Source organism: Carassius carassius, chromosome 45, assembly GCF_963082965.1.
Source record: "Carassius carassius chromosome 45, fCarCar2.1, whole genome shotgun sequence".
Lineage (NCBI taxonomy): Eukaryota > Metazoa > Chordata > Actinopteri > Cypriniformes > Cyprinidae > Carassius > Carassius carassius.
In genome coordinates, this window is record NC_081799.1 from 8,194,387 (window position 1) to 8,211,600 (window position 17,214).

General features: G+C 34.3%; 1 protein-coding gene across 1 annotated transcript; it reads left to right on the forward strand.

The window, feature by feature from the left end:
- The first annotated feature begins 585 nt into the window (after positions 1 to 585).
- LOC132127549 (fish-egg lectin-like) lies at positions 586 to 2,002 on the forward strand. The gene is made up of 5 exons (XM_059539454.1): positions 586 to 652; positions 772 to 999; positions 1,172 to 1,383; positions 1,531 to 1,658; positions 1,765 to 2,002. The coding sequence occupies exons 1-5, from the start codon at positions 595 to 597 to the stop codon at positions 1,907 to 1,909; spliced, it is 771 nt and encodes a 256-aa protein (XP_059395437.1). The 5' UTR covers positions 586 to 594; the 3' UTR covers positions 1,910 to 2,002.
- Positions 2,003 to 17,214: the final 15,212 nt, after the last annotated feature.

Consider the following 17,214-nt stretch of genomic DNA (forward strand, 5'->3'; position numbering starts at 1 on the left):
TCATTTGAAATTCATTGACACTGAGAAGTTAAAGGACATAATACAAGGAGTTCAAAAATTCTACATTTCAGATTTTATGCATTAAGAGGGCAATAAGTAGCTGCCCAATGCATTTAAGAAATAAGAGATTGCAAATATAATGAATAAATACAGTTATTAGTTACATTTACTCAAAAACATTACACCTCCTTTTACAGTATATAAATGACTTCTCTGAACAGGTCTGTTATCGTTTACAACTTGGGCTTCACTTCTAATTATTCTTGCAAGACAGCTCTTAGGTAATTTCCTTACATTATGTGGACATCTTGGACCCACCTAGACAAAACAAGAACTAATCCTTTGACACAAGGTCACAACTGTAAGATAATAATAACTCATCACACACACTATAACTTACATACTTACTCGCACGTGCATTGTTATGTTTCTTAATATCCATAAAGGGTATTGTTTGACCTGTGAGTGCTTTGATTGGATGCGCAGTACATCCTGTTTGATTTTGCATGAATCTATCGTATATAAATATGATCTTATGAGAACAATGAGAATAAACTTGAGAACGTTATGGTATCCTTACTGTATCGTGGAGCAATGAAGGTTTATCTGAGCATCCTGCTAGTCTTCTGCTGCAAGTTTCTTCACACTCTGGGTAAACAAAAAAAACTAAGAAATAAATAAATTTGCTAGTTTACTTTCTATATAAAAATGTTAATATATTTTAAACATCGTATTTGTAATCACTGATTATTTTGCACCTTGTTTTCACAGCTTTAGACTGTAGTGTGATGAATGGTAAACTGAAGCAGATCGATGCTGGGTCGGGCTCAGTGGTTGGAGTGAACAATCTTAATGAAGCATTTGTCCTGATTGATAATGTCTTCACAAAGATCAGTACACCTCTAAAGCACTTCAGTGTCGGACCCGCTGGTCAGCTGGGGGTGAATTCATCTTTCAACATCTTCAAGCTTAAGAGTGGCTCCTTCGTTCAGTTTCCAGGTGAAGAGTTAAAGAAAGCACAAATTAAAGAAAATACATATTTAATCTGTCATTAATGTACATTTACATAATTAAAGTCAATGTATTAAATCCATGGTTCCAAATATATCATTGTATTGTTGATTTTCCATTTAAACTATTCTTTCAGCCAACTTGTTGATTGTGTTTTTAGGGCTTCTCAAACAGGTGGATGCTGGAGGTGACCAGATCCTCGCAGGTGTCAATATGAATGATCAAATATATTGCTCAAATATGGATGCTAACAACAACTGGCCATCCTGCAATTCTCCTTGGGTTAAACTTAATGGATGGCTGAAGTACTACAGCTGTGGTCCGTACAGCTGTTGGGGAGTAAGCGCAGATGACAAAATCTGGATCATGAAGGTAATGGCACAATGTTAAATACAAGAGCTAAAGAACAAGTTCACGTGGACCAAAATGTATATCAAAAATAAAGGCAGAAGCAAAATAAAGTTTATTGATGTGACTGTACAATGACTGACTGATTGTGTCTCTTTTGGTCTCGTGCAGGATGTGTCTAATAATGTCTGTTCTGGGTCTGGCACCTTTGTGAATGTTGCTGGATCTCTGTCCATGATTGAAGTAGCAACTGATGGCAGTGTCTTTGGTATCAATTTTAATAAGAAGTTATACCGGAGGTAAGCTGAACAGTCATAATATTATAAGTTGTATGAACAAAGTGATGTATTCATGAAGAATGATTTTCAAACACTGCATTCAAGAAACCATTTTTATCTACTGCAGAATTGGCATAACTCGATCCAACCCTTCTGGCACACACTGGCAAATGATGAATGCCTGTCCCAATGACCACAAGCATGTGAGCTTTGACCTGGGAGTGCTGTGGGTCGTGTGTGTGGACGGCTCCATCCGTAAATGCACTATATAGCCTTCCACAGAATATTAACAGAAAATCTTGATTAAACTTTCTTTTATTCTCTTTTTTTCTTGCTGTTGAACCAATAAAGCATAATAAAGCATATATCTCATCAGTGTTGTGTTTCTTTTGTGTTTTATTTGATTCAGTGGTCCTTTAGGCAGATTCAGGATACACCACCCAGTAAACTGGGGAAACTTACAACTTACGAAATATTTTATTCAAATTGTTTAAAAAAACAATATTGTAATTGTTTAAAAATACATATTTCTGTGTCAATATTGTCAATAAAAATTTAAATAAAGACTAAAACAATCAAAGCTGCAAGCAGTGATGGAAGGGCCTTCGCACCTGATGGAAAATCTGATATTGGATGTTTAAATAATGGTAAAACAAGTACTTTCCTGTTGGCGCTATGAGTATTTGGTAGGATGGTTAGATCCTCCTATATTGATTGTTAGCCTATCTGTAGTTATGGGTGAGCGTATAAAGGGTGGAGTTGTGTCACTTGGATGTGTTTTGCTATAAGGTGCCCACCCCTTTCTGGTACCAGCGTTTACCAGGGGGGCAGGGTTTCATATTTTATTGAAGCATCCCTGGGCGCCGCCATTGGCTAGCGGTCCCCCACCTGCTGTTAGCATTCCATTGACTCCCATTCATTTTGGGAATAACTTTACATCTGAGGCGTTTAAAGAGTCCATTTGTCCATTCGTTATTTCTAAAGAAACATGAAAATGTATAAAAGGCCTCATTACCTTGTATCTTACGTTGTGGCCCCGTAGAAGCAGTTTTTGTAAAAAATAGGCTAACGATTGCGTCATAACCTGCGACTCTCTGTCGCACAGTAGAGAAATTACCATATGGACAGGAGGAGAAGCTCGCAGGAAATCTTTTACTGTCTATAAGGCTAACGGGGGGACGTGGAGGCATGAAGTCAAGGGTGAAGCCCATAGAGAGTCGATAAAAGCAACGGAACAAAATTATTCAATGTCTGCAAGATTCGGTGGGTGATTCAGATTTCTCTTGGCACAGCGATAAGAAGACTTACAATTGTCAGACAGGTTGCTCACGTTACATCTACGTCATCAAGCTCAGTTTGAGTCTGCGCAGTATGCTCGACCCCCAGGAAGTGCATGCTTCTAATTGACTTCACTTGTCTCCGTTGAATCCAATGAGGTCGCTGTGTCCATTTCTTTTACTGTCTATGGCATTTACACTGTTAGCAGTGTGGCTAACTTGTTCACGGTTCGCTTAGGGTTGTTTGTGTGCATCTATCTGAAAGGTAAGCATTAGAGTAATGTGCCTTTAGCATCTTTCTACTCTTGTTGTGCTAATGTTAGTGTTTTGTATTTTTTTTGTATCACTTAATGCCGTATGACGTTAACTGGTTAATGTTGCGACCGCTTACTCGGGTACGTGTAAGAATTATATTGCAAAGTTGAACCATAATGTGGGAACAATTTTTTTTTTTTTTTTTTTTTTTTTTATTGCAGCAGTCCGTTGCTGCTCGCTCCTGGCTCACACACAATCGTGTACATCATTTATGGCTCTGCTTCAGTGTGGCGTTTGGCTGTATTTTTCCAGTTTCTGTTATTAACAGCTCCTGGTTCCAATTCTGTTCAGTGCTCGCGCTGGCCCTGTCCATTTAATGTGGCTGAGGTGCTTGTGCGTTGGAGGGTTCCTGCTGTAGTGTGGGACTCTGAACATCCGTATTCAGAAGTGTTGCTGTCTTGTTCCTAGTTGGTTGGTTAGTTTGTGCATTCGTTTCTTTCCTTTTGTATTTTCTTTGTTGGATGGCTCGTATATGGTCTATAACCTGATATCCATACATATAGGGCAATATAAAAGGCCCTATATGTATTCAATGTGGAAGGCCAGATGATTTATCTAAATGTATTATTTAATTGTTCATTTATTTTGAGCCCAGTGTGTATTTAATTTTGTCTGTTTCAGTTTTGTTAATTTCTTTATTCTCTTGGGAATAATTTGTTTTGCTTGAACTGTTGTAAATTGGTTTTCTTTTTGGTTGTGTTTTTGATCTGGTTTGTTCATTTACAGGTGCTGTGTGTCAAACCCCAAAAGAGCAGGGAGGCAGATTTCCACACGTGTGTGTGTGCAGTGTAGGGTGACCACCTGCTAATAAGCCCAAGGGGGGACAAGGGGTACGTTTCTGAGGGACAATGTGGGACACCCAATGGGCAGACTAACTGATAGTGGTTTACCCATTTCTAGCACATACCACCTTACATGGTATATTAATAATGCCCTATTCCCCTAAACATGTGTAATTGCTGATGTATGCTCATGACAGAATTGACAGATGCACTTCCACTTACGATTTACTTTAGCTATTTTATTAATTTTTCATTACAATTTATTCACTTTAAATAAATTATAATATAAAATTATAGGATTAAAATGAATTGTAGTTGCTCAACACCACAGGAAAAGTAAAAAAAAAGTCTGACATCACAACTCAAGGGAAGGGAATTCACTCATTCACTAATCCCTATATAGTGTATGGCAGTTGAGTTCACTATATCAGGAAGGAGTGAATAAATAAATAAGTGAACGGATTCGGACAGTGACGTAACCTGCACTGCGCGTGAGACTTGGAGCTGTTGCAAAAACATTGCCATGTGTGCTTTTATATTACATCTACCTAATTTTAGAAAATAATACTAATAGCAATAATACTCCAAATTACTTTATATTGCAGTTATACATACCTCCCGCGTCAGCTTTGTGGTTTCATCGATAGTATATAGTAATAATAATATATATAAATATATATATATATATATATATTTTTTTTTTTTTTTTTTTTAATTTTTTTTTTTTTTAATTTTCTTAATTACTAATTACTAAGTGTTAAAAAGCTCACCTTGTCTCACTGTCACACTCACATCCACCTCACTGTCACTGCTTTCACCTAAGAGAGGATCCAGGGCACCTTGTCTCCAAAAATTTGATTGATGAGGGTCATAAAAGCCATCTGTTCTGGACACCTGTTTGTACACCCCCCTCCCCTCCCTGTACACCCTCCAGTGACCTTAATATGAACTTATGAACCAAGGAGGAATTTCGGAGGGGGGGAGAAGTTGTGGGAAGCTATGTGCTTTTTTTTTTTTAAACTTTGAAAAGGGGGCGAAATCATGAAAATGGTGTAAGGGAAGATTTTATTAAGGTTTTAAATAAACAGTGTATTTCAAGAAACAGATTATAAACACATAGCAGCAATGGAAACAATGTAATGATCGTTTTCGTAGTTGGAAAAGTGTAAAAACGTTGTTAAAGTTGTTACAAATGAAATAAAACTAGGTTACTGGTTATTTATCTGATACAACCAAACGAGTCAAAACTATCAGATATGTTTTCGTTAAGCAATACGTGAAAAAGATGTGAGAGCTTGTAGCATTACAATTTAAAACTGGTGTTTTGTTACCAGTTAGAAAATAAAGAAAACTAGGTAATAGAGTTTTAGCATTTGTACCTTACCTCAAACTGAAAAAAAGAAATGAATGTAAAGCAGCGATACAAACCAAGAAAGTAGGCGTTTGTCACGTCGGGTGAAAAGTTAAAACAAAAGAAAAAAGATGGTAGACATTACGCGGATCTAAAATAAAATACACCAGACCCCGTCTTTAAAACACCAGCACAAGATACTTGTCAAAACTATGTTGTACTTTACCACTAACTAAAATTTTACAGACAAGAGTTAAACAAAAGAAAGATCTCACAGCAAAGTGTTATGACGTCTCCGGTAACGTTAGCTCGACTCAAAAAAAAAAAAAAGAAGCGAACGTAAAGCAATGTTATAAACCAAGAAAGTAGGCGTTTGTCACGTCGGGTGAAAAGTTAAAACAAAAGAAAAAAATAGGTAACTTAGGCATTTACGCGGATCTAAAAGAAAATAGCCTACATCAGACAAGATACTTGTCAAATCTATGCAGTACTTTACCACTAACTACAATTTTAAAAAGCGAGACTGTTAGACGAAAGAAAAAAAAAAAGGATCCTCCGGCAGAGTTGTGAAGCGTCCGTAAAACAACCTCCCGGCACCGATGAACAGTTAGAATGAGGCTCGGGAATGCTCCGGAAAAAACCACGCCTCCAGCGCTAGAGAGGGCCGGGCAGGAGGCGTGATAGCAGCATTAAATAGACTTAAACGTTACAATAATTAAACTAAGTAGTTTTTAATAAATAGACATCAGTCCTTAATTAGTGAAAACTTTATATCCGTTTAAACATATGGTCAATTTTTACTTGTTAAATCATGTAGACCTATACGATTTTTATTTACTTTTAGGCTAGTCTTAAAAAAAAAAAAAAAACATAGTTGAAAAAGCGTTATTTGTTTTTAATGTATTAAGTTAATTACTTTAATCTACGACTAGTCTAAATTTAGACTATCTCCGTCGATATATTTTTTTATTTTTGTCAAGCTTAATTTCTCAAGCTATGTCAATTAACACACACACACACACACACACACACACACACACACACACACACACACACTTTCCTTCTGTCAAGCTTGTGTCGCGTTATCTAGTAAATAAACCAGACGTCATCTCGGTCATCTCAAGCACCGAAACCCGAATGTGTCGGTGTCTGTGTGATTACAGGCGTCTACATATCAGTTAGACATCAAGCAGTTTTGAAATGCTTGTAACTAGCTTGTGAAACTAACTAATTTCAAAGGGTGTTTTATATATATATATATATAAAACACACACACACACACACACACACATACTTTCCTTCCCCCATGCTTATTCTGTGAAACATTTCTATAGCCACATCTTTATTTAACAAAATCTAAAATGAGATCTGATTTATTGCTATATTAAATGCTTCTGTAAGTTGTAATCTTTCGTTGTCATATCTTTTACATTTTATTAAAATACATTCAACTGTTTCACAATATCGCATTTAACACAAAGTCCAGACACATGTATTTCATCTTATAAATAATGACTGATTAAGTGCAATGTGTCCAATTCTATGGCGAGATCTTCTCTTCTATTCCCAAAAATTCATTTCCAACTGGTCTTTGAATATTATATAAATGCTGGCATCTATTCTAACCAACCCATTTAATTTGACACGTATCTTTTTATTTTTATTTATTTTTAATTAGACCTTTTATTTCTAATTTACTCATTGGAGTATTAAATAAGATGTCTGACATTTTAATGGTCCACTTTTATCTGGTCCACTACTTTCATTAACTATATGTGTGGGTATCCATACAAAATAAATCTTTGTTATTGCTTGTATTCTGAACAAACTCTGTAAAATGCCTGACAAAATGCGTTGTCTAGTAGAAGCTTCACCACTCTTTAAACTTGATAGTACTGAAAATGAGTCTGAACATATGACTACTTTAATGTGTTCAACCCCACTGAAGAGACAAAAATATGACAATCATTTCTGTAGTATAAACGGACGGATGATTAGATGTTCTTTCTGGTATTCTATGCTCTTTATTTTTAATCTAAACAAAAGACCTTGATGTTTTATTTTATTTTAATAAGCCACTCACACTTACTAACTTCTTATTAACTTATTAACTTCTGGCACGAAATTCTAGATTCATAAATGTATGTTTTTCAAAATTCCCCCACGTTTAGTGGCGTTTAAAGTGGAATTTGTGATGTATTTGGGGACGTTAAAAGGCATGAAAAGTCCCAAACCAAGACTTTTGTATTCTTCATTAGAGGACTTTAGTTTCTTAATGTGAAAATCTGTTACTCCCCACTACATTTTCTTTATCATTATATTTTTATTTTTTCTTAAGTGTTGTTTTATTTATTTTACATTTATTTTGTTTTATGATGTACAGAGTGTGAACAAAAATTGAGTGTAATCTCAGACCGTATTTGTAAATCTACCAGTAATGGACATCTTTATGTTTTTAATGTTTAAAGCATCGAATAAAAAATAAAAAACACACACTAACACTTCCCCAACCACCCTAATAACGTTGGTCGCAAAGGTTTAAATGTATGTTAAAAGAATTAAACAAAGAAATGTTTTTAATAACAACACATCAGTTCTCATTCGATGAAAACATTCTACCTGGTTTTAATATTAGACCGATGTTTTAACTATAAAATTAGGTTTACATATACGATTTAATTTTTTAATCTCAACAAAATTCCTTGTTGGAAAAAGTGTTGTTTTATTTAATTTTAATAAGTCACTCACACATACTTTAGTAGTCTAAACCCTTGAATACGTCTTTTATGTTGTCAATATTAACTTCTATCATTGCTATATCGTTGCTATATCAATTAAAACATGCGTTTAGGCAAACACAAATAGTAAACAGGAATGAATGTGATATGTCAAGATGGGCTTTTCTTGCCAAAGAAACTTTTACAACATTACAGGAAAGGCTAAATATTTCATCTCTAGTAGTGCATAGAAACGCGTCTGGTGTCTTTGTGTTAACGTTTACGACCATGTCAGCGAAGACTGTAAACGGGGTTCTGGTGTTGTAAATGGTGTGCTGCTGGTCAGCTAAAGTAAAAAATTGTTTGTGTATTCCGTGATCAAAGGGACAATTTCGACTTTATGACTTTATGATGATCGCAAGGTTAGCTGAAGTTCATTTACTGGTCAAAAGGATGTGAAATCTTTTAACAAGTCAGACCATAGAAAAATGTAGTTTAATTCAAATTAATTTAGTTTTGTTTTAGTTACATTTATATTTTTTATTAACCCATAGATCTTTCAACCTCAACATAGATGTACTGAGAATGCAAACAAGTACACAAACACAACCATACAATCATAAACAAACACACACACACACACACACACACACACACACACACACACACACACACACACACAGATACAAATGTAGACATACAGAAAACATGAACATGTAACCAAACAAATACAAATATACACTCAAACAGGTACATAAATACACAAACAAACAAACAAAATAGGTCACAAACACGAAAATACCTATATTAGATTGAAAATGAGTTGTCATAAGTTTTCTTTGAAACCAAAAGTGTTTGTTGCGACAAATGTCTCACAGAACTTTATACAATAGATTAGATGGCCTTTATCACTTTCCAAATGGTGTTGTTAACCATGATGTTTTTTAAAATAGATTAAAAAGTATTATTTTTTAGCTTTCATGTAGGATTCATGTCAGCACTCAAATGTTTTTAGCAAGAGTCCAGAGACAGATGAAAATAGATGCGTGAAGAAAAAAATGTAAGAGGTTTTTAATGACAGACTAGTTGGTTTAGATTGTTTAAAACAACTGAGTTTATGCATTTCTCTTGAATGTGTGTACGGTAACTGTTGTATACATGAAGCAGAAGAAGTACATAAACGCATTGTGGTTGATGTTAAACAATAAAAAATATATTATTTATATATCATAACTTACTTTCTTTTCAAAACACAATAAACATTCTTATGATTTTTTAACTGCGAACAACCGGTTTGGTTGGAAAATAAAAAATAAATAAAAACATATTAGGTTTCTTAGTTAGATTGCTTATAGTTTGTAGTAAAATCACATATATAAGCTAAAACATTTTTCTTTCAAACCACGCCGTTTTCACACACATTCCTCACAAAACTGACAACAAAGACCTTAAGTTTTTGTTTTAACGTTTAGCTGTAACTGAGACCTTGGGGGGGGGGGGGGGATTATTTTACGCACAGTTTTGGGGAAGTTACTATGAACTTTGCAATAGGTTATAGATCACAAATGAACCTATTTAAAATCTAAAAGGTTGCGCAACTATATAAATTTCTTTAAAAAAAGTAATGTAACTGATAACATTTGATTACATGTTTATGACTTGTAATGTTTTTAACCGTTAATCTTTTGAAACGTGTAAACAGGACGGGTTAACATTAGAGCGCTCAACAGCTAATGACCGTCAGACTTTTCAAAATCCTTCATCACTTAAATTAGGATTGTGATCGTGATTTCATTTTAAAGCACAACCACCACAAAATCAGATTTGCTTGGAGATTAAATACATAGAGTAGTTAGAGTTAGTTAAGGTGGTTTACGAAATATATTAATTAAATCTGTACGTGTGTGAAAAAATATTCAGATGTAACATTTTCATAATTAACCGCAATTTAATTATTTTTCTGTGACTGTAACTGATTACATTTTATTTTTGTAATCAAATGATATAATTTAGCTATATGTAACTAGTTGATCCCTAACACTGATTATGCATTCTGACAATAATAGATTGTGAAAGTGTTCATTATCCTCTTTAACTTTAAAAATGCGGACAGTGTCGCTTAACACTAGCTTGGCAAACAAGGGTTTGCTCTTAAAACAACCACCAGACCCCGACTTGAAAGCACCGTGACAAGTATAGCCATTGCAGAAATGTATTATAGAGATGCAGTAAGATAAACTCTGGATGCACGATTGACCGACTTATTATTACAAGGCCCTGCTTACCTAGTTTTATAATGAAATATGTCTGTAAAATAAACAAACATACACACAATCTCCAGAACGGGGTCTGATGATGGGTCTTCATCATTTCCTGATGAAGACAGACTGGATATTCAGACCACAGCAGCAGGACACGAATGTCTTTTTCTAAAGATAAAGACAATTATTTGGTTTCAGGACACACGCATCCTAATGGTTCACAAGATAACATAACAACGGTTGCTCCATTACTGCATAGCCAACCCTATTTTAGCCTGTTTTAGCACATGTACAGTATATCGTATTATTCTTGAATACAGTTGTTTAGTCTAAATATGTGTTAACAGTTATTTATTGTTATTATATGTATTATATGTTTTTGTTTTACAAAGGGGTTCAATTTAAAACATTTAACTAATACCTCATTCAAGCTATGTAGATCTTCAGGTCAGGGAACTACAATACCCATCATACACCTTTGCAAATCTCTTTTTTGTGATCTGTTTTACTGATGCAAAGTCCGATTCACTTCTGAAAATGATTCATTTGGACAGTTTGGTTCAATGAACTGATTCATAGGCCCCTTAAGTCATTTTCGCAGTTATGTCAGTACACATATTTTTCTTCTAACAACTCAAGAGTCATTTCATTTCTGTGAATCATCTAAATAAATGTATTGTGTGAACACATATTGGTGGTTATTATCATCTGTTCATTTAAGTTAATGCTGAATCATCTAAATAAAGTTAACTGTGTGAACACATATTGGTGGTTATTGTATTTTGCTCATTTAAGTTAGTGATGTTTGTGTTCGCAGTTTTAGGCACAGTGCCTCTGTCATTTGTTTAGCTTAAACATCGGTTTTTAGTCAGTTACAAAGGTGTCAGGCATTAAATTTTTGTATTTTTAACTAACCTAATTATGACAGAGTTACAGATTTCAGGTGTTTTTGGGGAGTGTAAGCGGTGAAAACTTAAATGTGACCGTCGAGTAACGTTAGCTACTCAAACGAAGACAAATTGTGTAAGTGTTCATTAAGATGTCGAAATGAAAATAAGCGTACAAATATCCATAATGACAATAAGTACAATATACCCTAAAGACACAATAGCCCCTGCTAAGTACACCTAAAATTTGTTAGAGTGGTGAGATATTTAAGTTTACCTTTATTCATTTAGCAGACGCTTTTATCCAAAGCGACTTACAGATGAGGACGGTGGAAGCAATCAAAACAACAAAAAGAGCAATGATATATAAGTGCTATAACAAGTCTCAGTTAGGTTAACACAGTACACGAAGCATGGGCTTTTAAATAATATAATAAATAAAAAGAAAACAGATTGAATAAAAAAGAATAGAGCAAGTTAGAGAACTTTACACACACACACACACACACACACATATAAATAGATATAAACCGCAATGTTTTTCATTGCGTTACACTTTGAAACCAGAACGATATATTTCCATGATTTTGTTTGCTCTTTCTGTTTGAATCAGTTTAACGTAGTTTTCACCATCCTAATTGCAATGGTTTGGTCTTGCGCTTAGGGCCTATACGACTCGTTTTCCCAGTTTTTGGTCTCGTGTAAGTGGGTCTCTTTGTTCATACCAAGCAATATTTCTGTGAATTTGGGTATTAAAATATTGCTTTAAACATCCGTCTTCATTCGAGACGTTTACTTAACATCATTATATTATCCTAGTTTATATCAGATATAAGATATGTTGCTTATTATTATCCAGCCTTTTAATCATAAACCAAAATATCACGGCCGACTCGAGTGATCATCTTGATCATCTTGGGCGGAGCCATCTTGGGCGTGACCAATGTTTATGACTTCCTGATGACAACCCCCCTATCGTGTACATCATACAAGGGGTTGAGGGTGGGTCCGATCACTAAAACCAACAAAGACCGTCTGATAAATGCTACAGTTGCCTGCTGTGAACAATAAACTATACAATAAATCTATAAACCGTAAATTCATCGTGAATTAAAACAGTACATCCGCATTCGGCGACAAAGTTCTATATCGATTAGGGGCAAAGTTTATGCCTTGGAAAGAATCGAATTCTGAAAAAGTCGTCTGACGCTGCACAAAGACCCATGGAGGGTAAATGGAGCGGCGCTGTTGAGGTCGAAAAACTGGAGTGCGCCGCGGGAAACACATGTTCTGTAAAAGACATTATCGACCCTGTTTTTAAACTACACTACAGAGGACAGATGATCGGTCTGATGCAAAAGATCATCACGGCGGAATGCGACCCAAATCACGATTGTACGGGCGATAGCAAGCGGGAAAAAAATCTCAGTAGCCAAATGAAACTTGTAAGAAGTCTGAAATATACATGGCCTGATTTGACGAGCATATTTTTAACTGGGATGGACCCGGTGTATGTTTCTGCACGTAAAATTCTGGAAGTGATGTCTGAATGTGAAGATGAGATGGACGTTAATGACGTTCTCTATGTGTACATCTGTAACAGATCAATGTGTGCTGTTGGCTTCCAAAAATTATGATTCTATGACCTGTGAAATTGTTGCATCGTTGGTTGATTTTATATTGGAGCAAAACATGTTAATCTGCAGAGATTTTCTATTCTGGTTAGATTCCCTGTAATGTCATGTTTGTTTTTAATGACAATTTGATCATTTTCTTCACTACATCGATGTATATTCAACAATATAGTGTTGAAATAAAAGATTGATCCACTTCACTCGCAATTCTGTTCTCTGAGTTCAGAAACTTTTTGGTTTGTTTGTTAACAATTCAATAATAATAAGCAACATATCTTATATCTGATATAAACTAGGATAATATAATGATGTTAAGTAAACGTCTCGAATGAAGACGGATGTTTAAAGCAATATTTTAATACCCAAATTCACAGAAATATTGCTTGGTATGAACAAAGAGACCCACTTACACGAGACCAAAAACTGGGAAAACGAGTCGTATAGGCCCTAAGCGCAAGACCAAACCATTGCAATTAGGATGGTGAAAACTACGTTAAACTGATTCAAACAGAAAGAGCAAACAAAATCATGGAAACATATCGTTCTGGTTTCAAAGTGTAACGCTATGAAAAACATTGCGGTTTATATCTATTTATATGTGTGTGTGTGTGTGTGTGTGTGTGTGTAAAGTTCTCTAACTTGCTCTATTCTTTTTTATTCAATCTGTTTTCTTTTTATTTATTATATTATTTAAAAGCCCATGCTTCGTGTACTGTGTTAACCTAACTGAGACTTGTTATAGCACTTATATATCATTGCTCTTTTTGTTGTTTTGATTGCTTCCACCGTCCTCATCTGTAAGTCGCTTTGGATAAAAGCGTCTGCTAAATGAATAAAGGTAAACTTAAATATCTCACCACTCTAACAAATTTTAGGTGTCCTTAGCAGGGGCTATTGTGTCTTTAGGGTATATTGTACTTATTGTCATTATGGATATTTGTACGCTTATTTTCATTTCGACATCTTAATGAACACTTACACAATTTGTCTTCGTTTGAGTAGCTAATGTTACTCGACGGTCACATTTAAGTTTTCACCGCTTACACTCCCCAAAAACACCTGAAATCTGTAACTCTGTCATAATTAGGTTAGTTAAAAATACAAAAATTTAATGCCTGACACCTTTGTAACTGACTAAAAACCGATGTTTAAGCTAAACAAATGACAGAGGCACTGTGCCTAAAACTGCGAACACAAACATCACTAACTTAAATGAGCAAAATACAATAACCACCAATATGTGTTCACACAGTTAACTTTATTTAGATGATTCAGCATTAACTTAAATGAACAGATGATAATAACCACCAATATGTGTTCACACAATACATTTATTTAGATGATTCACAGAAATGAAATGACTCTTGAGTTGTTAGAAGAAAAATATGTGTACTGACATAACTGCGAAAATGACTTAAGGGGCCTATGAATCAGTTCATTGAACCAAACTGTCCAAATGAATCATTTTCAGAAGTGAATCGGACTTTGCATCAGTAAAACAGATCACAAAAAAGAGATTTGCAAAGGTGTATGATGGGTATTGTAGTTCCCTGACCTGAAGATCTACATAGCTTGAATGAGGTATTAGTTAAATGTATTAAATTGAACCCCTTTGTAAAACAAAAACATATAATACATATAATAACAATAAATAACTGTTAACACATATTTAGACTAAACGACTGTATTCAAGAATAATACGATATACTGTACATGTGCTAAAACAGGCTAAAATAGGGTTGGCTATGCAGTAATGGAGCAACCGTTGTTATGTTATCTTGTGAACCATTAGGATGCGTGTGTCCTGAAACCAAATAATTGTCTTTATCTTTAGAAAAAGACATTCGTGTCCTGCTGCTGTGGTCTGAATATCCAGTCTGTCTTCATCAGGAAATGATGAAGACCCATCATCAGACCCCGTTCTGGAGATTGTGTGTATGTTTGTTTATTTTACAGACATATTTCATTATAAAACTAGGTAAGCAGGGCCTTGTAATAATAAGTCGGTCAATCGTGCATCCAGAGTTTATCTTACTGCATCTCTATAATACATTTCTGCAATGGCTATACTTGTCACGGTGCTTTCAAGTCGGGGTCTGGTGGTTGTTTTAAGAGCAAACCCTTGTTTGCCAAGCTAGTGTTAAGCGACACTGTCCGCATTTTTAAAGTTAAAGAGGATAATGAACACTTTCACAATCTATTATTGTCAGAATGCATAATCAGTGTTAGGGATCAACTAGTTACATATAGCTAAATTATATCATTTGATTACAAAAATAAAATGTAATCAGTTACAGTCACAGAAAAATAATTAAATTGCGGTTAATTATGAAAATGTTACATCTGAATATTTTTTCACACACGTACAGATTTAATTAATATATTTCGTAAACCACCTTAACTAACTCTAACTACTCTATGTATTTAATCTCCAAGCAAATCTGATTTTGTGGTGGTTGTGCTTTAAAATGAAATCACGATCACAATCCTAATTTAAGTGATGAAGGATTTTGAAAAGTCTGACGGTCATTAGCTGTTGAGCGCTCTAATGTTAACCCGTCCTGTTTACACGTTTCAAAAGATTAACGGTTAAAAACATTACAAGTCATAAACATGTAATCAAATGTTATCAGTTACATTACTTTTTTTAAAGAAATTTATATAGTTGCGCAACCTTTTAGATTTTAAATAGGTTCATTTGTGATCTATAACCTATTGCAAAGTTCATAGTAACTTCCCCAAAACTGTGCGTAAAATAATCCCCCCCCCCCCCAAGGTCTCAGTTACAGCTAAACGTTAAAACAAAAACTTAAGGTCTTTGTTGTCAGTTTTGTGAGGAATGTGTGTGAAAACGGCGTGGTTTGAAAGAAAAATGTTTTAGCTTATATATGTGATTTTACTACAAACTATAAGCAATCTAACTAAGAAACCTAATATGTTTTTATTTATTTTTTATTTTCCAACCAAACCGGTTGTTCGCAGTTAAAAAGTCATAAGAATGTTTATTGTGTTTTGAAAAGAAAGTAAGTTATGATATATAAATAATATATTTTTTATTGTTTAACATCAACCACAATGCGTTTATGTATTTCTTCTGCTTCATGTATACAACAGTTACCGTACACACATTCAAGAGAAATGCATAAACTCAGTTGTTTTAAACAATCTAAACCAACTAGTCTGTCATTAAAAACCTCTTACATTTTTTTCTTCACGCATCTATTTTCATCTGTCTCTGGACTCTTGCTAAAAACATTTGAGTGCTGACATGAATCCTACATGAAAGCTAAAAAATAATACTTTTTAATCTATTTTAAAAAACATCATGGTTAACAACACCATTTGGAAAGTGATAAAGGCCATCTAATCTATTGTATAAAGTTCTGTGAGACATTTGTCGCAACAAACACTTTTGGTTTCAAAGAAAACTTATGACAACTCATTTTCAATCTAATATAGGTATTTTCGTGTTTGTGACCTATTTTGTTTGTTTGTTTGTGTATTTATGTACCTGTTTGAGTGTATATTTATATTTGTTTGGTTACATGTTCATGTTTTCTGTATGTCTACATTTGTATCTGTGTGTGTGTGTGTGTGTGTGTGTGTGTTTGTTTATGATTGTATGGTTGTGTTTGTGTACTTGTTTGCATTCTCAGTACATCTATGTTGAGGTTGAAAGATCTATGGGTTAATAAAAAATATAAATGTAACTAAAACAAAACTAAATTAATTTGAATTAAACTACATTTTTCTATGGTCTGACTTGTTAAAAGATTTCACATCCTTTTGACCAGTAAATGAACTTCAGCTAACCTTGCGATCATCATAAAGTCATAAAGTCGAAATTGTCCCTTTGATCACGGAATACACAAACAATTTTTTACTTTAGCTGACCAGCAGCACACCATTTACAACACCAGAACCCCGTTTACAGTCTTCGCTGACATGGTCGTAAACGTTAACACAAAGACACCAGACGCGTTTCTATGCACTACTAGAGATGAAATATTTAGCCTTTCCTGTAATGTTGTAAAAGTTTCTTTGGCAAGAAAAGCCCATCTTGACATATCACATTCATTCCTGTTTACTATTTGTGTTTGCCTAAACGCATGTTTTAATTGATATAGCAACGATATAGCAATGATAGAAGTTAATATTGACAACATAAAAGACGTATTCAAGGGTTTAGACTACTAAAGTATGTGTGAGTGACTTATTAAAATTAAATAAAACAACACTTTTTCCAACAAGGAATTTTGTTGAGATTAAAAAATTAAATCGTATATGTAAACCTAATTTTATAGTTAAAACATCGGTCTAATATTAAAACCAGGTAGAATGTTTTCATCGAAT

Bases quoted from the DNA above. Each gene is read 5' to 3' on its own strand.
- LOC132127549 (XM_059539454.1), top strand. From the start codon at position 595: ATGAAGGTTTATCTGAGCATCCTGCTAGTCTTCTGCTGCAAGTTTCTT. The intron at 1,000-1,171 runs GTGAAGAGTTAA...TTGTGTTTTTAG, and splicing joins CTCCTTCGTTCAGTTTCCAG to GGCTTCTCAAACAGGTGGAT. The intron at 1,384-1,530 runs GTAATGGCACAA...GGTCTCGTGCAG, and splicing joins ACAAAATCTGGATCATGAAG to GATGTGTCTAATAATGTCTG.